We start from the raw sequence: 24700 nt of genomic DNA, 5'->3' as shown, positions 1-24700 counted from the left end.
CTGCAATAATTGCAGAGAAGTATTCCTATGTGGCGACCCACTTTCTGCGCAGGCAAACCGGCTCACAAATAGCCAGCGCGCGGGGGGGAGACTTTGGTAATGCACCTCTGATGTCATTTCCGCCCGGAGAGGGCGGGCGCTAGGGATTAAATGCCAGCACCGCGAAGTTTGAAAAAAGTAGTCTCGAAACGACTTACCGACTGCGTGTTGTCTCTAGCTCTGTATGTAGTATGTATGTACTCTCTCCGGTCCTGTTCACCCTGTACACATCAGACTTCCAATATAACTCGGAGTCCTGCCATGTGCAGAAGTTCGCTGATGACACGGCCATAGTGGGGTGTGTCAGGAATGGACAGGAAGAGGAGTATAGGAAACTGATACAGGACTTTGTGATATGGTGCAACTCAAACTACCTGCGTCTCAATATCACCAAGACCAAGGAGATGGTGGTGGACTTTAGGAGATCTAGGCCTCATATGGATGATCTAGGCCTCATATGGAGCCAGTGATCATTAAAGGAGAATGTGTGGAGCAGGTTAAGACCTACAAGTATCTGGGAGTACAGTTAGACGAGAAGCTAGACTGGACTGCCAACACAGATGCCTTGTGCAGGAAGGCACAGAGGCGACTGTACTTCCTTAGAAGGTTGGCGTCATTCAATGTCTGTAGTGAGATGCTGAAGATGTTCTATAGGTCAGTTGTGGAGAGCGCCCTCTTCTTTGTAGTGGCGTGTTGGGGAGGAAGCATTAAGAAGAGGGACGCCTCACGTCTTAATAAGCTGGTAAGGAAGGCGGGCTCTGTCGTGGGCAAAGTACTGGAGAGTTTAACATCGGTAGCTGAGCAAAGGGCGCTGAGTAGGCTACGGTCAATTATGGAAAACTCTGAACATCCTCTACATAGCACCATCCAGAGACAGAGAAGCAGTTTCAGCGACAGGTTACTATCGATGCAATGCTCCTCAGACAGGATGAAGAGGTCAATACTCCCCAATGCCATTAGGCTTTACAATTCAACCGCCAGGACTTAAGAACTTTTTAAAAGCTATTATTAATGCTTTTTGAGATAGTGATTTAGATGCATATCATATTTTTTACTGAGTTAAGTATTGTATGTAATTAGTTTTGCTACAACAAGTGTATGGGACATTGGAAAAAAGTTGAATTTCCCCATGGGGATGAATAAAGTATCTATCTATCTATCTATCTAGTATAATCGCTACACCTACTTTATATAGGCTGTGTATTTATCAGATCATTCCTGCTTTTTCTATATATTACTGTTATTTGGCATGATTTGGTAGGTTATTTTTTGGGTCTGCGAACACTCACAAATTTTTCCCATACAAATAAATGGTAATTGCTTCTTCACTTTACGACATTCTGGCTTACGAACCATTTCATAGGAACACTCTACCTTCAAATAGTGGGGGAAACCTGTATAGGTACTAGCCACTTTTAACAACTGTATCGTGAATGATGATTGTTCTTGCGAGTAAGGAATTCAAACATACATAGCTTGTCAAATAGTCAATATCCACAAATGCTGGAGCCATAGAGAAGTACAGCGCAGAAACAGGCCCTTCTGCCCATCTAGTCCATGACAATCATTGAAACTGCCTACTCCCATCAACCTGTACTGGGACAATAACCTCCATATCCCTACTATTTATGTACCTATCCAAACTTGAACATTGAAATCGAGCTCCTGTGCACCACTTGTGCTGGCAACTCATTCCACACTCACTACCCTCAGTGAATAAGTTTCTCCTCATTCCCCTTAAACTTCTCACCTTTCACATTTAACCCACAATCTCTGGTTGTAGTCCCACCCAACCTCAGTGGAAAAAGCCTGCTTGCATTTAACCTATGTACTGCCTTCAATTTTGTTTACCTCCATCAAATCTCCTCTTAATCTTTTACATTCTAAAGAATACATTCGTAATCTATTCAAACTTTCCTCAGGTTCTCAGGCTCCAGAGACCCTGCAACATTCTTGGAAATTCTAGCTAATTCTGTATAAAAATTACATTTCTCTTCAGAATTCAGAACAGTGTGAGTGTTCTCCTTGTGCACAACAACGTATGATTGAGAAATGAGTGCACATGGTTCAGAATCCAACCAGTATCAGAATTGAGTCATGGAGTCAGAGTACAGAACATTGAAATGAGCCACTCAGCTGACAAAGTTGCCTGCATGAGCTGATTCTGACTTGGAAATGGAATTTGTAAGCATCATTATTTAACAGCACACTGGGCCATTTGAGCTTTTACCCACCATAGTAAATCATGGTAATCTCCCATCCTAACAACCATGTTGCAGAACTCCAGAATGACAATTCATTTCATCATTTCTAGATTTCTTACTGCTTCCATTGCTTAGCATTCATATAAACCCTGTGTTACAGTGGGATGGGCATCTCAATTTTTCTGTGTGCTTATTGTGCTGGTGTTCCTGAAGCATTTTTATGTTGAATTTTAAGACCACCTAATTCATTAGCTGAGGGAGGGTGTTGAATAGCAATCAGCAAGTTACTTTGCGATGTTTTAGATTCAGGGTTTAAGAGAACAATCAAAGTTGAAACTGAGGTCCTGTAGTATTCACATTTTACCACTGTGTTGCCCTATCTGTTGATGTAAAATAGCTGTAACAATTAACATGATTACATACAGTAAAGCAATCCCATGGAACATTTGTCGATATTGGGTCCCATTTCACAGGTGAAAGAAAGAGCAACAAATCACAGGATTTTATTCTTGTGAATTAAAGTTCAAAACAAATTTATTATCAAAATACATAATGTATACTGTTACCATGTACTAGCTTGTATTAGTAAAGTGCATACTCTCAGTGGCCATTTTATTAGGTACTTCTCATTAATGCAAATATCTAATCAGTCAATTATGTGGCAGCAACTCAACATATAAAAACGTAGACATTATTAGTTGTTTTTCCAGACCAAACATCCGAATGGGGAAGAAATGTGATCCAACTGACTTTGACCATGCAATAATTATTGGTGCCCAGCAAGATGGTTTGAGTATCTCAGAAACTGCTGATCGCCTGACATTTTCACGCACATCTCTACAGCGTATGGAGAATGGTGTGATTAACAAAAAACATCCATTCAGCAGTAGTTCTAAGGACAAAAATGCTTTATTAATTAGATAGGTCAGAAGAGAACAGCCAGATTGGATCAAAGTGACAGGAAGGTGAGGGTAGCTCAAATAACCACCTGGTACTACTGCAGAGCATCTCTGACCACACAAACCTTAAAATGGATGGGTACAGCAGAAGGCCACATCCAGTTCCATTCCTTTACCCATGATCCTTTCCCTTCTCCAGCTCTGTATCACTTTCACCAATCACCTTTCTAGCTCTTAGCTTCATCCCACCCCCTCCGGACTTCTCCTATCATTTCGCATTTCCCCCTCCCCCCACTACTTTCAAATCTCTTCGTATCTCTCCTTTCAGTTAGTCCTGACGAAGGGTCTCAGCCCAAAACGTCGACAGTGCTTCTCCCTATCGATGCTGCCTGGCCTGCTGTGTTCCACCAGCATTTTGTGTGTGCTGGCTACTGAGTGTGTATGTTACCATATACGACCCTGATTCATTTATTTGCAGGCAATTTACAGGGAAAACATACAAAGAATTTATGAAACGCTATCCATAAACAGGGGCCAACACATAACCATGTGCAAAAGACAACAAATTGTGCAAATCAAAAACCATACTGAGAACGTGAGTTATAAATAATCCTTTAAAGTGAGTCTGTAGGTCACAGACTCAGTTCAGAATTGTGGTGATTGAAGACTGGTCCAGAAGACTGATCATTGTAGGGTAATTATTCTTGCTGGTCCAGAAGACTGATCATTGTAGGGTAATTATTTTTCCTGAACCTGATGGACTGTGACCTTTTGTTCGATGGTAGTATTGAAAAGAGGACATGGCATGGCTGGCAGTGGGGTCATGCCTTCTTGTGGCAGCACTCCATGTAATTGTGTTCCTTTGGGCAGCATAGTAATGTAGCAAGTGTATTGCTATTATAACACTGGGATCAATTCTGCTGCTACCTATGAGTTTACATGTTCTCCCTATGCTCCAGTTTCTTCTCACGCTCCAAAGACATATGAGTTGGTAGGTTAATTATCCCATGGCTGTAATTGGGCGGCCTGTTTCAGAGCTGTACCTATTAAATAAATAAAACTATGCACCTATTTAAGAGTCTTGAAATGTCTCTGCCTTTACAACTACCCCAACAATGTGTTCCATACACTTATCACTCTAAGTCTATAGAATAGAGTAATTGAACCCTTCCTGTTTCTGACTTCCACCCTTTCTTTAGCTGTGATCAGTCTCTATGTTCTAAACCATGTTGAAACTGTAGCTGAACCCTCCCAACGCATTTCTGATATACTCAGAATAAATCATCTGAGCATCAACAACCTTGCACTCAATGACAGCAAGACCAAGGAACTGATTGTGGACTTCAGGAAAGGGAAGTCAAAGGTACACATACAAGTCCTCATCGAGGGATCAGCAGTGGAAAGAGGAGCAGTTTCAAGTTCCTGGGTGTCAACATCTCTGAAGATCTATCCTGGGCCTAACGTATTGATGCAATTACAAAGGTGGTTTTAATAGTTTAAAGAGATGCGGTATGTCACTAAAGACTCTTACAAATTTTTACAGACATCACAGAGAGCATTCTAACTAGCAGTGTCACTATATTCTATGGAGGGCCCACTGCATAGGATCAGAAAAAGCTGCAGGAAGTTACAAACTCAGCCAGCTCCATCATAAGCACTAGCCTCCCCAACATCAAGGACATCTTCAAAAAGACAGCATTCATCAAGGAATCTCACCACCTAGGACATGCCCCTTCTCATTGCTATCATCCCAAAGACACAGTCAACAATTCAGGAATAGCTTCTTCCCCTCCGCTTCAGATTTCTGAATAGACAGTGAATCCATGAACATTACCTCAGTTTTCTTTCCTCTCCCTTTCTCCACTGCTTAATTAATATACAAACACATACATATATATGTACAGTGCCTTTAAAAAGAATTCACCCTTTTGGACATTTTCATGGTTTATTATTTAACAACATTGAATCACAGTGGATTTAATCTGGCTTTTTTGATACTGATCAAGAGAAAAGACTTTCATGTCAAAGTGAAAATAAATTTTGAGAAATCAGTCTAAATTTATTACAATTATTAACACAAAATAATTGAATTCATAATTAGTCACTCCCTTCAAGTCAGTATTTAGTAGGTGCACCTTTGGCAGTAATCACAGTCTTGAGTCTGTGTGGATAGGCCTCTATCAGCTTTGCACATCTGGACTCTGTAATTTTTCCCCATTCTTCTTTATAGAACTGCTCAAGCTCTGCCAGATTGCATGGGGATCGTGATTGAACAGCCCTTTTCAAGCCCAGCCACAAATTCTCAATTGGATTGAGGTCTGGATTCTGACTTGGCCACTCCAAGACATTAACTGTGCTGTTTATAAGCCAATCCAATGTAGCTTTGGCTTAATGCTTGGGATCATTGTCTTGCTGGAAAACAAATCTCCCAAGTCAGTTCTTTTGCAAACTGCATCAGGTTTTCCTCCAGGAATTCCCTGAATTTTGCTGCATTCATTTTACCTTCTACCTTCACAAGCCTTGCAGGGCTTGCTGCAGTGAAGCGTCCCCACAGCATGATGCAGCCACATTTCACAGTAGGAATGGTGTGTTTTTGAAGGTGTGTTTGGCTTAAGCCAAGCATAGTGTTTTAGTCTGATGTGCAAAGAGCTCAATTTTGATTTCATCAGACCACAGAACTTTTTTCTATCTGACTTCAGAGTCTCCCACATTTCAATGACAGACTTTGCCATCTTCTTCAGAGATGATGCCTGGGTAAGTCTCATCATACTCACATAGTCTGTCCCTCCTGATTGGTTTCTGTTCTCCCATCTTGTTTATAATCGAATTCCAGTTCTTACTTGGAGCGAGACCTCCATCTCTGTTAAAATTCTTTTCTGTTAGTTTTATTTCAATGACTTCCTTTACCAGGCAATCTCAAAAGTCATTGGCACAGCACAGTGGTTTTGTGCCAAATCCTATGGCCACTGTGAACAGTGTTCTGCTACCACCAACTTCTCCTGATAACCCAAACAGATACACCTCCTGTATTCCTTGATGTAGGTTTCCAGTCCTGTCTGCCCGATAAATGTTGTTCCATGTTCACTGGGAATCGCCAGCTCCCAGATCATCTTTGACTCGCTTAAGCTGCGAGTTGAGCTTCCTTATGGATTTATGGATGATATTTAGCCAGTATTTCTTCAGGATCCTGGTGACCCCTCCAGAAACTGCGGAAATATAGGGAAGACAGGCGGTAACGATGGATTCTTCCTCGTTGTTAGGTTACTATCTTAAGGATGTCAACTTACTGTCTCGCTAAGCATTTAACAACCATGCTATCACCCTTTGTTTGGGGGCTGTTCAACTTCGATCAACTTCGTTAAAAGAATAATCAACATCCAGCTGAACCCAGAGGACATAACGGTCAGTTTCAATGTGGTGTCCCTGTTCACGAGAGTTTCCATTAAGGACAGCTTGATCCTCCTCCATACAAAGCTTGAGGGGAACTACTTTGAACAAGTGGATGGAATGACCACGGGATCACCCTTGTCACCGGCTATTGCTAATTTCTACATGGAGGACTTTGAGGAGAGGCTCTGAGTTCATTGGGCTATTACTCCAAATATTTCTTCAGATACGTCAATGACAACTTCGTAGTGTGGCCTTGTGAACTCCAGGCACTTCAACAGTTTCACAACCACCTGAACATTCAAACATTCAATTTATGATGGAGATGGAGAAGAATGGTTGCTTCCCATTCCTGGACATTCTAATATGTCGCAAACCAAACAGCAGTCTCAGACCTGGCATCCATCAGAAACCCACTCACACAGATTTATACCTCAACAATAACAGCCGTCATCATGCCTCCCAACAAAGGGCGGTTCTTTCAACCTGATTAACCGTGAAAATACTTCAGACCTAGAGAGTTTTGATGTACCTACAGAATGGCTACAAGGAGAAGGAAATCAATTAGTCCCATAAAAAGGGCTGACAGAAAAACCAGGAAACCTAGCAATGAGAGGAACCTATCATTATCGCCTGAATTCCTTAAATTTCCATGGTTTCTGAAGAATCGCCAAGATCCTGAAGAAATACCGGATTAATTCCGTCCACAAACACGTAAGGAAGCACAAGTCACAGCTTATGCAGGTCAAAGATGACCTGGGACTTCGATCGGCTGATGTTTATTGGATTCTCTGTGAATGCGGAGCAACATATATCGGCCAGACAGGACACACGGTGGAAACCCGCATCAAGGAGGTACATCGGCTGTAGCGGAACACTGCATTTGCAATGGTCATAGGATTGATTTTGACAGCTTAAAACTACTGTGCCATGCTAATGGGTTTTGAGACTGCCTGGAAAAGGAAGCCATTGAGATAAAACCAGAGGAAATTTTTTTTGACAAAAACGAGGTCTCACTCAAAGCAAGAACTGGTTTGTAAACAAGGTGGGTGAGCAGAAATTAATTAAATGAGTACTAACCAATCAGAAGGGGTGGACTTCCGGGGGGGAGGAGAGATATAAATACCGTTGGACTAGACTCACCCAGGCATCACCCCGAAGAAGATGACAGAGTTTGTCACCGAAACATCAATTGTGATCAATACCAGTACTTGGCTTGAAGCCCGTGAAGAGTTTATTCAACAACAGAATGGTTTAAAAAGAAGAAAGTTTGTATTTTGGAATGGCCATGGCAGAGTCCAGACTTTAACCCAATTGAGATGCTGTGGCATGACTGAAGAGGGCTGTTCATGCAAGACATCCCAAAAAACTGATAAACTGAAACAATTTTGTATGGAGAAATGATCTAAAGTTCCTCCTCTCCGTTTGTATACATGTACACACAAACGTAATAGTAATTTATAATTTTAACTATTAGGTATTGCAATGTACTGCTGCTGTGTAACAAATTTCACAGCATATAACAATGATATTAAACATGATTTTGACTCTGAATAACGTGTATTCATACTGCACATTTACAAGACATTTCATAATAGCAGCAAACAGAATGTAGCACTATAGTATAGAGGGGGATTTAGGCATCACAAACAACGGGACAACATGCTTGAAGCTTAATATCAATCAATATGGCTCCCAGTTAACAGGCAAGGGGAATATAATAAGCTGAATGAACTCAGCAGGTCAGGCAGCATCCGTTGACTGATCGTTTCAACGGATGCTGCCTGACCTGCTGAGTTCATCCAGCTTGTTTGTACGTGTTGATTTGAACAAAGCATCTGCAGTGTACTTTGTGTTTACTAGGGGAATATAATGCTTGAGGCAATTCCATGGGCCTAACGATTTCCATCCATGACACAGCACATCAGTGGATCTAAACTCTGCATAAGCCAAAATGTCCCACTGAAACATGATTCTTCAGTTTGAACCCAATCATTTAAAAAAATACCTGACCACAATTTATATTGGTTAAGGTTGTAAATAAATCAACAGCTCACCTGTGAACCTCCACTGAAACCATGGTGCTGAGAATATTCAGGAGAGTCCATAATGCTACTGAAAAGTATACAAGAACAAGGATTAGGAATGTGGTCACAGAACAATACACCAAATTTAAACTGACAGCTTTGGATCATCAACCCAAGACTTTGGATTGCTTGCCCAGTGATTAAAACATTAGTTTATTAGTCATGAGGAATGCTAAGAATTCTATTGAAGGACAGGTTCATGGGATCATGTTGCTTATAAGGAATGGATAATTTGAAGTATTAAAACTTGTGTAATTTATTCAAAAATCAACTGGAGTTATAATTTATTAATCAAATCCAATGCACATTTTTATGAGTTACCCACAAACTCAAAAAAGTGATAAGTACCTGTGTGATGGAGATGGTGCTTCAAACTGTGGAACTGTGCTATCCAGATTTGGCACATGAGTCAACTCACTCATAGGAGAATATAGACCTGTTGGCTCATTGAATATCAGCCCCTGAAAGAAATCCTTACATTAAATGCATTTCATTCTCATTCAAGTTGATAATGTTCTTCCATCTTCACCACCACCCTTTGAAATCTTTTCATTTTCACCTTAAAACTTTATTACTTGGGCGTGCAGGAGACTGAGGAGTGAACTTACAGGTTGTCTTGAGGGGCATAGATTGGGTGAACAGATGGTATTCTCCCCCCCCCCCCCACCCCGCAGGAAAATTAAAAACTAGAAGGAATAGTTTTAAGAACTTTGTCTCGTCCAAAAAACCAATACACCTAGAAACTTTGTGCTGTCATTTCTATTCTTTAAACCACATGCCAGTATTAACTATGAATAGTCGATGCAGCTCTTCATCCAGGATAAGCCAACAAAACCTCTCAAACTAACATCTACCATTGAGGACAGGAGCTTAGACACATGACAATACCACCATATGCAAACCCCCTTCATGTCACACAGCTTCCTAACTTATTAATATATTACTTATCTCTCAAAATCCTTGAACTGCCTCCACATCAGCACTGTGCAAGTACCTTTGTCATATGGACTGCAACAATTCAAGATGGCTCGATTTCACAAGGGCAATCAGCAATAATCACACCTATAAAAAAAGGGCTTAAATAGAAAGTGTCTGAATTGCTGACCTTGTTCACTTAGCTCCTTGCCTTTCACCCCTGAGCCTTTGTTTCCTTTGACTTCCAAACTCTCATTAATTTTCTGCCTTCCACACCCGGCCTTGCTTCTTTCTATCTTAATCAGGTTTCCATGCCCTTGCCATGGCAGTCTAATTGCACAAGATAACTTCCTCCAATGATTCTGTTCTAAATGCACTGCAAACAATCCAACACGTACAAGTCTCACCTCCCAGTACACGAGAAAATGTGCAGATCCTATCAATCCAAAGCACCACACACTAACTGCTGGAGGAGCTCAGTAGGTCAGGCAACATCTATAGAAAAGAGTCAACTGTCAAAATTTTGGGTGGAGACCCTTCTTCAGGACTCCAAAGTTCCCAGTACCACATGAACTAAATCCTTCCCTCTTAGCTGCATCTGTTTGCATCCTTCCTTCTACAGTACTCTCAAGTACATGGGATGAAAAGTAAACTGATATCCCAAAAACCTTTCAAAGAAGACCTCAACACTTTTTCTACTTCCAGCAACAATATGGACCATAACCAAGCACAGAAACTGCAGCCCACTACATCCATGCCAACACATTTGACCATTACTTTATCAATTCTTCTACTCATCTTTTTAAGACTATCTAAATGCCTCTTCAATAGAGCAATTTTATCTGATTCTACTTCCTCTTCTGGCAGTGTGCTCACTACATTAAAAAAATCCTTTCTCTCACCTTAAACCTATACCCTTTTGTTTTTGATATTTCTACTATGGGAAAAAACATTTTACGTACTTTGCCCATGACTCAAGATCTTACATATTACTGTCAACCTTCTTCAGTCCAAGGAAAACAAGTCCAGCCCATTCTTTCTCCTCATAACTCAAGTCCTTCAATCCAGGCAATACTTAGTGAATCTCCTCTGCACTCTCCAGTGCAACTCCATCCTTCCTAAGGTATGGTAAACAGAACTGTACATAATACTCCAGATGTAGCTGAACCAGTGTTTTGTAATCTTGAAACAATATGTTCCAACTCTGTCATATTTGCCTTTCATCCTAGCTGGAACATGCTGGCATGAACACTTGCTAATGCTCTTTTAAGATTCCCACTTGTTAAATATTGTTTTACTCACAAGTGTTTACTCCTAATCGACTTTCTGTTGAATAGAAGCTATTCATCGCCCCACTTCATTCCATACAGTCAGAACAATCTTCATCCGTTCACACCAGGAAGATAACACACCAACCAAAAAGTGGTTCTTGCTTCAGAAATTTCCATTTGCCTCAAAACCATCAGTACAATTGAGTTACCTATGGCGATGTAGATTTAGCTCTTGCTGTAGTTCAAAGTGAACTGAATTAACTGTCAGTGAGCACAATGGACTCAAGGTACTACTTGCTGTGGACTTTATCCATCTGGCTGTTAGTCATTCATTTTCTGCCTATACATTCAAACCATTGCATGACCACTTGCAGAAAAAAAAGCTACAGCTCTTGGTCTCATAAAGACTTCCAGTGATACTAAATCTTGAGTACAAAACCTCAGCTGACCATGAAATGCACGTCTGCCTATGAACAGCCTACACAAAAACACAAGAATAGGAGCAGGAGTCGGCCATCTGGCCTGTCGAGCCTGCTCCACCATTCAACAAGTTCATGGCTGATCTGGCCATGAACTCATCTTCACCTACCTGCCTTTTCCCCAAAACCCTCAATTCCCTACTATGCAAAAATCTATCCAACCTGGTCTTAGATACATTTACTGAGGTAGCCTCCACTGCTTCATTGGGCAGAGAATTCCACAGGTTCACCACTCTCTTGGAAAAGCAGTTCCTCCTCATCTCCATCCTAAATCTACTCCCCCAAATCTTGAAGCTATGTTCCTTAGTTCTAGTCTCAGTGGAAACAATTTTCCTGCCTCTATCTTATCTATTATTCTCATACTTTTATGTTTCTATAAGATCTCTTCTCATCCTTCTGAATTTCAGCTAGTACAGTCCCAGGCAACTCAATCTCTCCTCATAGTCTAGCCCCTCATCTCTGGAATCAACCTGGAGCAATTCCTCTGCACCGCCTCCAAAGCCAGTATATCCTTCAAGTAAGGAGACCAGAACTGCACACAGTACTCCAGGTGCTGCCTCACCAGTATCCTGTACAGTTACAGCATAGCCTCCCTGCTCTTAAATTCAATTCCTCTAGCAATAAAGACCAACATTCCATTTGCCTTCTTGATAGCCTGCTGCACCTGCAAACCACCCTTTTGTGATTCATGCACAAGCATTCCCAAGTCCCTCTGCACAGCAGCATGCTGCAATTTTTTTTAACCATTTAAATAATAGTCCTTCCAAAGTGGACGTCCTCACATTTACCAACATTGTACTCCATCTGCCAGATCCTTATCCACACACTTAGCCTATCTATATCTCTCTGCAGACTCTCCGTACCTTCTGCACAATTTGCTTTTCCACTCAATTTAGTATCATCAACAAACTTAGATACACTACACTCTGCCCCCTCTTCCAGATTGTATATGTATATTGTGAACAGTTGCAGGCCCAGCACCAACCCCTGCAGCACACCAGTCACTCACCAGAGTAACACGCATGTATCTCAACTCTGCTTTCTATTAGTTAACTAATCCTCTATCCATGTTAATAATCACCCCCAACTCTTTGCATCCTTATGGATGTCCTTTAGGTGGCACCTTATCAAACACCTTCTGGAAATCCAAATAAATAACATTGATCTGTTCCCCTCCATCCACTATGCTCATCATATCCTCAAAGAACTCCAGTAAGTTTGTCAAACAGGACCTGCCTTTGCTGGATCCATGCTGCGTCTACCTGATGGATCCATTTGTTTCTAGATGCCTCACTATTTCTTCTTTAATGATAGTTTCAAGAATGTTCCCAACTACAGATGTTAAACTAACTGGCCTGGGCAACTGTTGGACTTGAAAGCCAAAAAAGCAGCATAACACCTAGATTTACAGACAAGCACAATTGGTAATTTATGGAGCAAAAAACAAGCTGCTGGTCGAGCTCATTGGAAGACTGCAGCATCTGGGAGGGAAATAGACAACCAACCCTGTTCAGATGAAGGGACTCGACCCAAATGGTGATTATCCAAAGGTGCTGCCTGATCTGCTCAGTTCTTCTAACAGCTCATTTGTTGCTTGAGATTCCGGTATTTTCAGTCTCCTTTCTCATCAGGTAACATGTTTATTGACTAGTCATTGGAGAACACCAAGCTTAATTTTAAGATCAGCTGTTCTGGAGGGTTTTAAAAATGAGGAGAGATTTCTCTGCTAGCTTTTCTAAAATTAACATAAACATAGGTGAAATCGTTTTGTAAAGAAAGGAATTTTACAAACCTCCACCCGCTTGATGTCCTCCTCAAGAACATTCAGTTCCTTTTGTAACTGCTCCAGTTGCTGTGAAGGGAAGTTTGAGGCAGTTAACCTTAGCAGTAAATTTAATGGATACAAATTCTGTCAAAAATCCAATCCAACCCACATCATGTAAGGGACGGGTGACACTTCCACCTCTGAAACTGTACCTTTCCTATCAAGTACCTGTCCAAATACCTTTAAGTCCTATAATTTTATCTGCCTTCACCATTTCCTCTGGCAGCTCACTCCAGATAACCATCATTTCTGTATGGAAAGCACATTCCTTAGATCTGCTTTAAAATTTTCCCACTTACATTAAAACTGTCCTCTCTAATTCTAGACTTCCCTGCTCTGGCAAAATGATTCTGATCTATCTACCCTACTTCCATCTCATAATTTTAAAAAACTCTATAAAGTCACTCCTCAGTCTCCTATGTTCCAGAGAAAATAAACAGAATCCATTCCAGTTTATTTAACTACAGCCCTCCAATCCATGAAACATCCTGGTGAACCTCTTCTGCACTCTCCACTGGTACCACATTCTTCCTTTAGAGTCCCAATTCAATACCATGGCTCAACAAATTAAGTATATTAAATGACATCACTATCCTTTCTTATCCAAGTACCTGTTCACACACCTATTAAACTTTGTACTTGTATCTGCCTCCACCTGGGTTTCAATTTTCTGGGAGCAATGGATTTGCACTCCAAGTTCCCTGACACTTATTCTATACTCTACAAGAATTTGACTTCTCAAGGTACATTACTTTATCAATTCCATCCGACACTACTCCATCAAACTTTTCATCTGATTTATGTCCCGCTACAACTACTTGATTATCCACAACTCCAATTTTCCTGTAGTCTGAAAATTTATAAATCAGACCACCCAAATACTCAGTCATTTGTATTTCAAACAGATGCTAGCACTGATCACTGTGGTAAAACACTTACTACAGACTTTGTCAGGAAAACACCCATCCATCACTCCTTTCTGCCTCCCATCACCAAGCATCCCATGGATAGACTCCATCAAAACATAGGGATTATCCACCCTAATGTGCTTTATTATTTCCAGGTCTACTCCTTCCTGAAGCAGATGTGCTCCATTCTATCAGCATACTCCTTTAAATTTTCAACTTCCACATCCTTCTTGGAAATATCCCTGGCTCGACTGATTACACAACTGGCTATTCCCTTCCTCAGTTGTCCTTTGTTTCTAATATAAAGATTTTTAGAATTTTTCCTAATCTACTTGCCAAGATCACTTTATGGCCCCTTTGTGCCATCCTAATTTCTTCCAGTTCTCTCCTACATCCCTCGCAAACCTCAAGTGATATTTTTAATATAAATTTGTAATACCAGATATTTGCTTCCTTCTTTTCCTTCAAACCTTCAATATCCTTTGTTAAAAAACAATTCCCTAAACATCTCTGCCTCTTACTCTTACAGGGTTGCTGAATCTGAACTCCTATTTAAATGTCTCTCAAATGAGATGCTATTATCTCCTCTAGTAGCAGCTTAAAATCTACTTTCCAAATCCTCCTGTAGGATTGGTGTAAATAGGTGGTTGATGTTCAGTGTTGCATGACTGTATAACCGAACCTCTTCTGCTATCTGAGTATCACACTGGGACTTGATTTACCATGTGAGCAAAAAGAAAACATGCTGTACTAATTCAGTAATGCTAATTTCAGGCAAGGCATTGAGAAACCATTGGTGATGGACTTGAATTGCATTTCAAGGGTAAATGCTGCCCATTGAATATCTAGGTGTCATATACAGCAGTATCTACTGCCTGACTGTATCTGAATATGACTTTCAAATAGGTCAGTTAGTGGAAAATAAAAGCCAAACTAACCTCCTTCTTATTCCTTCTTGCTTCTTGAAGAAATTCCATGAGGATATGCAGCTGAGCTGCCTGTGATTCCTATGCAAAAAGTAATTAAAAAAATGTTAAAATGAATCAGATTTATTACCACTGACACATGTTGTGAAATTAGTTGTTTTGTGGCAGCAGTACAGTGCCCTATATAGAATATACTATAAAGTACTATATAAAAAAACAGTGAAGTAGTGTTCATGGGTTCATTGTCCATTTCGAAATCTTTTGGCAGAGGGAAAGAAACCGTTCCTAAAGTTTTCAGGCTCCTGTACTGAAGGTAATAATAAGAAGAGGGCATGTGCTGGGCGGTGGAGGGCTTTAATGATGGATGCCGCCTTTTCTGAGGCACTTATTTTGAAGATGTCCTGGAAGGTGGGAGGCTAGTGTCCATGGCTGGCTATGTTTAACAACTCTCTGGAGCTTTTTTACAATCCTGTGCAGTGCTGCCTCCATACCATTTGGTGATGCAACCAATTAGAATGCCCTCTGCGGTACATCTGTAGAAATGTGGTAGAATATTTGGTGACATACCAAATCTCATCAAACTCCTAATAAAGTATAGTCACTGGTATGCTTTATAATTAAAATCGATGTTGGGCCCAGGATCGATCTTCAAAGATGTTGACACCCAAGAACTATCGACTGTTCACCCTTTCCAATAATGACCACTTGATGAGGATTGGTGTTCCCTTGACTTCCCCCTCCTAAAGTGCACAATCAATTCTACGATGTTGAGTGCAAGGTTGTTTTTATGAAAGCACTCAACCTGATTTATCCCACTTCTGTACGCTTCCTTATCACCAAATGGGCTTCTGCTGACAATAGTTGTGTTTTTGGCTTATTTATAGATGAGATTTGCACTGTGCCTAGACAGAGTCATAGGTGTGGAGTTGAACAGTCGGCTAAGCGTGCATCCTTGAGGTGTACAGTGTTGATGGTTAGTGAGAAGATGTTATGGCCGATCCACACTGACGGTGGAATCCCAATGAGCAAGTCAAGGATCCAGATGAGAGGTAGGTAGAGGCACAGGATTTGAAACTTATTGATTAGTACTGAGGGGATGAGAATGTTGAATGCTGAGCTGTAATCAATAAACAGCAGCTTGACCTAGGTATTCCTGTTGTCTCGGTGGCATTAGGCCAAGTGAAGACGTAGTGAGATTGCATCCATTGTAGCTTATTGTGACTGCAGGCAAATATCAGCAGCTCCAAGTCCTTGTTAAGGCAAGAATTAATTGATAGACTAAGGTGAATCAGATAATGTTGTGCATTTAGATTTTCAGAAAGCCTTTGATAAGGTGCCAAACGAGGCTGCTTAACAAGCTACCAGCCCATGGTATTACAGGGAAGATTATAGCATGGATAAAGCAGTGGCTGATTGGCAGGAGGCAAAGACTGGGAATAAAGGGAGCCTTTTTTGACTAGCTGCTGGTGGCTAGTGGTGTTCCACAGGGGTCTGTATTCGGACAGATTATTTTTTATGTTATATGTTAATGATTTGCACAATGGAATTAATAACTTTATTGCAAAGTTTGCAGACGATACTAAGATAGGTGGAGGAGCAGGTAGTTCTGAGGAAGTAGATAGGCAGAAGAACTTAGACACATCAGAAGAATGAGCAAAGAAATAGCAGATGGAATACAGTGTCAGGAAATGTATGGTCATTCACTTCGCACCTCAGTTTTTTGTATTTTCTCTCCATTTACAAAATTGTCAACCTTTACTTCAACCAAAGGGACTTGCTTAATTCACAGGTCAAGTCTGTGGTGAGGAAGGCAAATGTAATGTTAGCATTCTTTTCAAAAGGACTAGAATATAAAAGTAAGGATGTAATGTTGAGACTTCATAAAGTACTGGTGAGGCTTCTCTGTGAACAGTTTTGGGCCTCATCTTAGAAAGAATGTGCTGAAACTGGAGATGGTTCAAAGGAGATTCACAAAAATGATTCCAGGTTTGAATGGCTTGTCATATGAAGAGCATTTGATTGCTATGGGCCTGTATTCACTAGAATTTAGAAGAATGAAGGGTAACCTCATTAAAACCTATCGAATGTTGAAAGGCCATGACAGAGTGGATGTGGAAAGGACCTTTCTTATTGTGGGAAGAGTCTAAGACTAGAGGACACAGTGGCAGAAGAGAGGAGAGTCCTCTATTTTAAGAGGGAGATTAGGAGGAATTTATTTAGCCAGAGAATGGTAAATCAGTGGAATTCTTTGTCACATGCAGCTGTGAAGGCCAAGCCTTTATATTATTTAAGGCAAAGGTTGATAGATTCTTAATCGGTCAGGGCATGAAGGGATACGAGGAGAAAGCAGGAGATAGGGATGAGGGGAAAAATGGATCAGCAATGATGAAACAGCAGAGCAGACTCAATGGGCCAAATGGCCTAATTCTGCTCCTATGTCTTATGGTCTTAATTCTATCAATGATCAAACTCTCAAAACACTTCATTTCTATAGATGTGCGTGCAAGTGGGCAACAGTTGTTGAGGCAGCCACCCTGACACCTTGCGAGGGTTCACCCTCTTGAAAGATGTTCTGATGTCAACCTCTGAGACATATCACAGGGTAGCCAGATGCTGCAGTGATTTGCACAGGTGTAATTTTATTCTCCCTTTCAAAGCATGTATAAAAGGCACTGATCTCATCTGGAAGTGAAGCATCACAGCCACTTATGATGTTAGGAAGTAATGGCTTTCAAACCCTGCTAGAGCTGATATCCATCTGATTCCATCTAACTTCACCCGAATTGCTTTCTTGCTCTTAATATACCCTCCGTAATTTGCAAGTGGTCTTCTTGTAGAGTTCTGGATCACCGGCCTTGAATTCAGCAGATCTAGCCCACAGCACACTGTAAATTAATGGTTCATCCACAGTTTCTGGTTTGGGTATGTCTGGTACATTCTCAAAGGCACACACTCATCCACACAGGTCTTGACAAAGCCAGATCCAAAGATGAATCCCTGATTATAGTCCAGTCCATCAATTCAAAGCAGTCCTAGGTGCTCATCCACCTTTCTTGACATATTTTCACTGTTGTCGCCACTAGTGTTGCAGTACTCAGTCTCTGCCTGTACACCAGGAATGGAAGTACAGCCAGGTGCTCAGACTTGCGAAAGTGCGAATGTGGAATCACACAGCAAGCGTTCTTAATGGTGGTATAATAGTGGTCAAGTGTGTTGGCTCCTCAGATTCCACAGCTGATACATTTGTGGTAATTGGTTAGAGACTTCTTTAAGCTGCCCTGGTTGATGTCCCCATTATGTTCTGGAAATCATCTGGGTGCGCTGTCTCATGACTGCAGATCACAGTGCTCAGCTCCTCCAGTGCCTGCTCAACTTTGACCAAGGGTGGAATGTACACTGCAACCAGGATGGAGCCGGAAAACTCCTAGCAACAGATAAAATGGACAATACTACATGGTCCAGGTTGGAGGAGCAGGCGTGAGACAAGAGTGCCACATCATCACAACTCATCTTGGCCCTGTCAGTACATTGGTTGATGAAGATTATAATACTGGTAGAGACCAATGAAAGGCTTCTTCAATGTTACAGACGGGTACAATCATGGGTAGCCTCTGATGATTGCACTGGCCTAACAAGTATCATAGCCAGTTCTCAACACTCTGTACACAAAACCGATTGACTGACATCAGTTTTAAATTCCAGGTAGACCCCAACATGCATGACTTTTAGAATTCCATCAGCTTGTGTAAAACTGTTAACCAATTTCACTCTGAACTGCCAGCTCAAATTAAGCTATTAGTCTGTTTTGGATTTCCTCACGTAATAAAGCAATTTCCATGTATCCTATCAAATCTATTTGTCACTTTAAACAGCATGATCACAGCAATTCCCAGAGTCTGGGCTGAATTTTTAAACTGTTCATCTAAAATCTACTTACAGATTAAGGATATAGTACCGCAGACACAAAGGGCTAATCTTACACATTTACTCCAACTTCATCTGAGTTCAAATAGCAATATTACCATAATAAATTTGGCAAAATGTCTCTTTGGACAATTTTCAAAATGCTACCTAAATAGGCTAAGGGGATACTACCCCTTATCTCTACTGTACCAATAAATTGTGGTTGCTTTGAGAACTAAAAAACAATATAAAGCCCTGATTAAAGCACAAGTAGAGTTGTGCTTTATCCATGGAGGAATTGGAATTGGCTTGGTTTTATCCCACCATGCACCTGGTCCATAGCATTTAATCCCTTTTGCTCACTCAACTTAAACGTGATGAGCCATTCCTACTCCACTACCCCAGCATATAGTACCTTCTAAAACCCTATCATTCATTAAGAGAAGTAAAATTTTCCTCAACTGCACTCTTCCAATTTATTGTATACTCTTTCACCTTGATAACATTGACTTGCATTTCTCCACACTGAATTCCATCTGCAACTACTGTGCTCACCCAATCAGATAGCTTCCTGCTATCTACATATTCTTCACTCTCAATGACACTGCCAATTAAGTTATCAGCAGCATAGTGCTTAAATATAGCTCTTCCATGTTAAGCAAAATTATTCAAAAGTACCATGACAAAAATCTGTAAAAAAAAATTTACTGAACACTTTGAAACCCACAATGAAAGGCAACACTCTACAATGCCTCAAAAAAAAAGCAATCAACCCTTCCAACCACTCCACAAAGCCTATTTTCACCTCTATTTCTCTAATTTACTCCACTTATTCTTCATTAAAACTTCATTAAAAAGGCTTTTCTTTGAAATTGCCTGCCAATTTATTTTTATGCAAATGCTTTGTCTTCCATATATATTTTTTCCCCTAAATTTTATCTCTGCATCTTTCACAAATCCTCAAGGTATTCCAAAATGTTCAACTCTTGTACCTTCATACACTTCCTTTGCATGTTTCCTTTTGTCCTGCATGGTCCCTGAACTGCCAATGGGACCTAAAATTAAGATCTCCTCTTGCTTAGAGCAAATATTTTTTGAACAACTGAATGAGCCCCACTGATTTACAATCAAATTTCTCGTCCACCTTTGTCTAATCATACATCAGCCTGGTAAAGCTGTTCTAGTCCCAGTTTAGAACATTTTCTCAATTTAAGTTGTTTTTTTTTACCGATCACAATACAAAATCTAAGAGCATAGATCACTGTCCAATATCTTCCCTCGGTCATTTTTCATTTGCCCAGGTTCAGTCCACAGCCTCCTAGTAACATCACCTCTCCTATTACGCTTCTAGCATCTTACTCAGACCAAAATATCCTCATAAAAGTAAAAACCCATGGGATTTTTTTTTTTAACTCTCATACATAGCCAATTAACTTCGTGAATTGAACCTTCAATTATCTATACATGCAATTTTTGTACTTTAGAAATAGAAATGTTTTAAACCTCTATCACCATGTTTTAGAATGTATATTACAATCAATTGTCCCTTTACTCCTTTTTCCTGTAAATCAATTTCCTTACTAAGTACTGAATAAATTAATAATATGTTGAAAGTCAGGTTATGGATGAAATTAGAATTACAAAGTGAAAAGTTGAGATTTTCCATGCATGTAATTACTTAACCTAATGTCAAAGCATTATCAGAGAAGTATTCACTTAAGGAGGAAACTAGAATTTAACGTTAACATATATTACAATATGAGCTCCTACCAGTAACTGCCTATAGGGTAGATACATCTCAATACTTATCTCAACTGGATTATCTCAATATTTAATTTATTTATTGAGATACAGCATGGAATTGGCTATTCCAGCCCTTCAAGCCACACCATGCAGCAACCTCCCCATTTCATCCTAGCCTAATCACAGGACAATTTACAATAACCAATTAACCTACCAACTGGTAAGTCATTAGACTGTCAGAAGAAACTGGGGAACCCGGAGGAAACCCACATGGTCTTGGGGAGAACGCACAAACTCCTTACAGGCAACAGTGGGAATTGAACCCCAGTCACCCGGACGGTAAAGTGTTGTGCTAAACACTACATTACCATATCATCCTATGTTTTAATGTTTTATATCCACCTTTCTCAATGAACGCTTAACCTTGCAACTCTTCTCCGAGCCAACACTACACTCCCCCACCCCTCTGGCCAACCACTTAACCCCAGTATTTTCCAACAGAATGCAGAACACTCACAGCTTCCAGCTGCTGTTTCTTCTGCATAATAAGCTCCAGCATGAGGTTAACATTGGCAAGATCCAAACTGTCCTGGTCTGCAATTAAAACATCTTGTATTGCCTGCCATCTGTGACCATTCTAGAAAAGAAAGCAGGTAACATAAAAATACATCAACATTGAGTATCCAGCCAAAAGAAAAAAAACTATATCCAGCAGCATCAAAACCAACCCTCAGTCATCCCATTCCTGTCTTGCCTCAACATATGCTCACCATTACTGCACCCCAGTTCATTGTTTCCTAATTCCCACTTTTCCCCACCCGCTTTCAGACCCCCTTCATCATAATGCCATTATCAATTCCTCAAAGCCAACTCATGCTAACATTCCCCTTCTATACATTCCATCTCATCCGGTATATAACATTAATGCAAAGTATCCTCCTGGTGCATGCCATTATCATCTAGAAATACGTCAGCTACTCAAATACATCTTCCTAGCTTGAAACAATGGTGAACAGCAACAGCAATATCAGTAAGGACATTATTTTTCATTATCTAGTGGACCGAGTGATGGATTTTCTGTAATTATTCCTTTCTGAGTTCAATTTATATTGACATCTTTCAATCAATTCTGCCATATGACTGTCTGTACCCATCTACCCATCATTAACAGTTAATCATGTACCTTAATAATCATTAAATGAGGCTCCACTAGACAGTCTGCAGTACACTCAGGACAGCTCAGGTATATATGGTAATATTCATCAGTACTTACTGGGTGTTCCAGTTTTATTCGCTTATCTTCAAACCTTTGCTTCTGTTTCAAGATTAGTTCATTAACTATAAGTGAAGAGAAATAATTTAGCCAAGTAGCAATCAAACTTTATTAACAAAGAAAAATAATTGTTCTAACTTCAACATAGAATTGCTCAGCAGGACAATGTGATTGAGCAGACCAGCTTAACAGCACTTTGCTTTCAGCAATGCTGCACACTCCCCACGAGGACATAGGAATCATGTGCTTTCGCCCACAAATCCATCAGGACAGAAAGCATCTGTTGTTGTTACTTCACTTTTCCTGTCTGTTTATCGTGTTACAGTCGGAACATAGCCTATTTACAGTGGGACTAGGAAGTTTGTGAACACTAGAATTTTCTGTTTCTGTATAAATATGTCCTGAAATGTGATTAGATCTTCACGTGTCCTAAAACTAAATAAAGAGAACCCAATTAAATGAATAACAAAACATTATCCTTGTTTATTTATTGAGAAAAATGATAGAATATTACATGTGTTTGTTGGAAAAAGTATGTGAACTTTTGCTATCAGTAACTGGTGTGACCCCCCTTGTACAGCAATAACTTCAACCAAACTTTTTCAGTAACTGTTGATCAGTCCTGCACATCAGCTTGGAGGAATTTTAGGTCATACCTTCATACAAAACAGCTTCAATTCTGGGATGTTGGTGGGTTTCCCTGCATAAACTGCTTGCTTCAGGTCTTTCCCACAACATTTCTACAGGATTATGATCAGGACTTTGACTTGGCCATTTCAAAACATGAATTTTCTTCCTTTTAAACCATTCTGTTCTTGATTTACTCTAGTCTTTTGGGTCATTGTGTTATTGCATTATCCAACTTCTATTAAGCTTCAGATGATGGACTGCTCCCCTGACATTCTCCTGTAAAATGTCATGATACTATTTTGAATTCATTATTCCATCAACGATTGCAAGCTGTTCAGGCCCTGAGGCAGCAAAGTAGCCCCAAATCACCATGCTTCACAGTTGGGATGAGATTTTGGTGGTGTGCCGTCCCCTTTTCCCTCCAAACATAGCAATGCGCAGTTCTGACAAAAAGTTAAACTTTTGTCTCATCTGTCCACAGAATATTGTCCCAGAAGCATTGCAGAACATCCAGGTGATCTTTAATAAAGATGAGATGTACAGCAATGTTTTTTTTATTGGAGAGCAGTGGTTTCCTCCACAGTGTCCTTCATGAACACCATTCTTGTTCAGTGTTTTTCTTATAGTGGACACCTGAACAGACCTGAAAGTTCTGGAGATTTCTGCAGGTCTTTTGCTGTTACCCTTGGGTTCTTTTTCACTTCCTTCAGTATTGCACTGTGCTCTTGGTGTGATCTTTGCAGGATCTCCACTCTTAGGGAGAGTAGCAACAGTACCCTGGATTTGTAGGCAATTTCTCTTACTGTGGACTGATGAACATTCAGGTCTATAGAAATGCTTTTTTCAGCCTTTTCCAAATTCTTGCACTTCCCGACCTTCTCCCCGTAACTCTTGATGCCATGTCTAATCAAAAACCTATCAAGCTCTGCCTTAAATGCACCTAACTTGGCCTCCACAGCTGCCTGTGGTAATAAATTCCACAAATTCTCCACCCTCTGGCTAAAGAAACTGTTTTAAATAGACGCCCCTCTATCCTGAGGCTGTGCCCTCTTGTCCTAGACTCCCCCACTATGGGAAACATCCTTTCCACATCTTCTGTCTAGGCCTGCCAACATTCAAAAGGTTTCAATGAAATTACAAAGAGTACAGACCCAGATCTATTAAGCATTCCTCGTTTGATAACCCTTTCCTTCCCGGAAAATCCTTGGGAACCTCTTCTGAACCCTCTTCAATGCCAGCGCATCTTTTCTTAGATGAGGAGTCTAAAACTGTTCACAATACTCAAAGTGAGGCCTCACCAGAGCCTCAGCATCACATCCCTGCTCCTGTATTCTTGACCTCTTGAAATGAATGCTAACAGTACATTTGGCTTCCTCACCACCGACTCAACCTGCAAGTTAACCTTAAGGATGTTCTGCACAAGACCCCAAGATTTTTGGATTTTCTCCCCATTTAGAGAACAGTCAACACATTTATTTCTTCTACCATGCATTTTTCAACATTGTACTTCATTTGCCACTTTCTTGCTCATTCTCTTAACCTGTCTAAATCCTTCTACAGCCTACCTATCTCCTCAACACTACCTGCCCCTCCAATCTTCATATCATCCGCAAATTTGGCAACAAAGCCATCTATTTCGTCATCCAAATCATTGACATACAGCATAAAAAGCAGCCCCAACACCAAACCATGAAGAACACTACTAGTCACTGAGAGCCACCCAAAAAAGGATCCTTTTATTACCACTCACTGTCTTCTACCAATCAGCCAATGCTCTAACCATGCTAGCAACTTTGGTGTAATGCCACGGGCTCTTAACGTGGTAAGCAGCCTCATCTGTGGCGCGTTGTCAAAGGACTTCTGAAAATCCAAAAATACAACATCTACTACATCCCCTTGATCTATCCTACGTGTAATCTCCTCAAAGAATTCCAACAGGTCCGTCAGGCGAGAATTTCCCTTATGCTAAGCCTGCCGACTTTGCCCCATTTTGTCCTGTGTCACCAAGTACTCCATAACCTCATCCTTAACAACTGACTCTTACATCTTCCCAACCACTGAGGTCAAACTAACTGGTCTATAATTTCCTTTCTGCTGCCTTCCTCCCTTCTTAAAGGGTGGAGTGACATTTCCAATTTTGCAGTCATTTGGCACCATGCCAGAGTCCAATGATTATTGAAAGATCACTACTAGTGCCTCCAAAATCTCAAC

General features: G+C 40.6%; 1 protein-coding gene across 4 annotated transcripts in view; it reads right to left on the bottom strand.

Annotated features, from left to right (window-relative positions):
* cop1 (COP1 E3 ubiquitin ligase) overlaps positions 1–24700 on the bottom strand; it is a 158671-nt gene that overhangs the window by 88962 nt on the left and 45009 nt on the right. For 3 of the 4 annotated variants that reach the window (XM_073063745.1, XM_073063747.1, XM_073063748.1), the window contains 6 exons: positions 21860–21924; positions 21104–21223; positions 14953–15021; positions 13074–13133; positions 8965–9077; positions 8587–8644 (listed from right to left, as the gene is read on the bottom strand). In XM_073063745.1, the coding sequence (XP_072919846.1) occupies positions 8587–8644; positions 8965–9077; positions 13074–13133; positions 14953–15021; positions 21104–21223; positions 21860–21924 (485 nt within the window). The remainder of the gene's footprint in view (positions 1–8586; positions 8645–8964; positions 9078–13073; positions 13134–14952; positions 15022–21103; positions 21224–21859; positions 21925–24700) is intronic. The other variant, XM_073063746.1, reaches the window with a different exon arrangement.

This window comes from Hemitrygon akajei, chromosome 12, assembly GCF_048418815.1.
Source record: "Hemitrygon akajei chromosome 12, sHemAka1.3, whole genome shotgun sequence".
In the NCBI taxonomy this organism is placed as follows: domain Eukaryota; kingdom Metazoa; phylum Chordata; class Chondrichthyes; order Myliobatiformes; family Dasyatidae; genus Hemitrygon; species Hemitrygon akajei.
The sequence above is the reverse complement of the archived record's forward strand: the minus strand, read 5'-3'. Positions and strand labels throughout refer to the sequence as shown.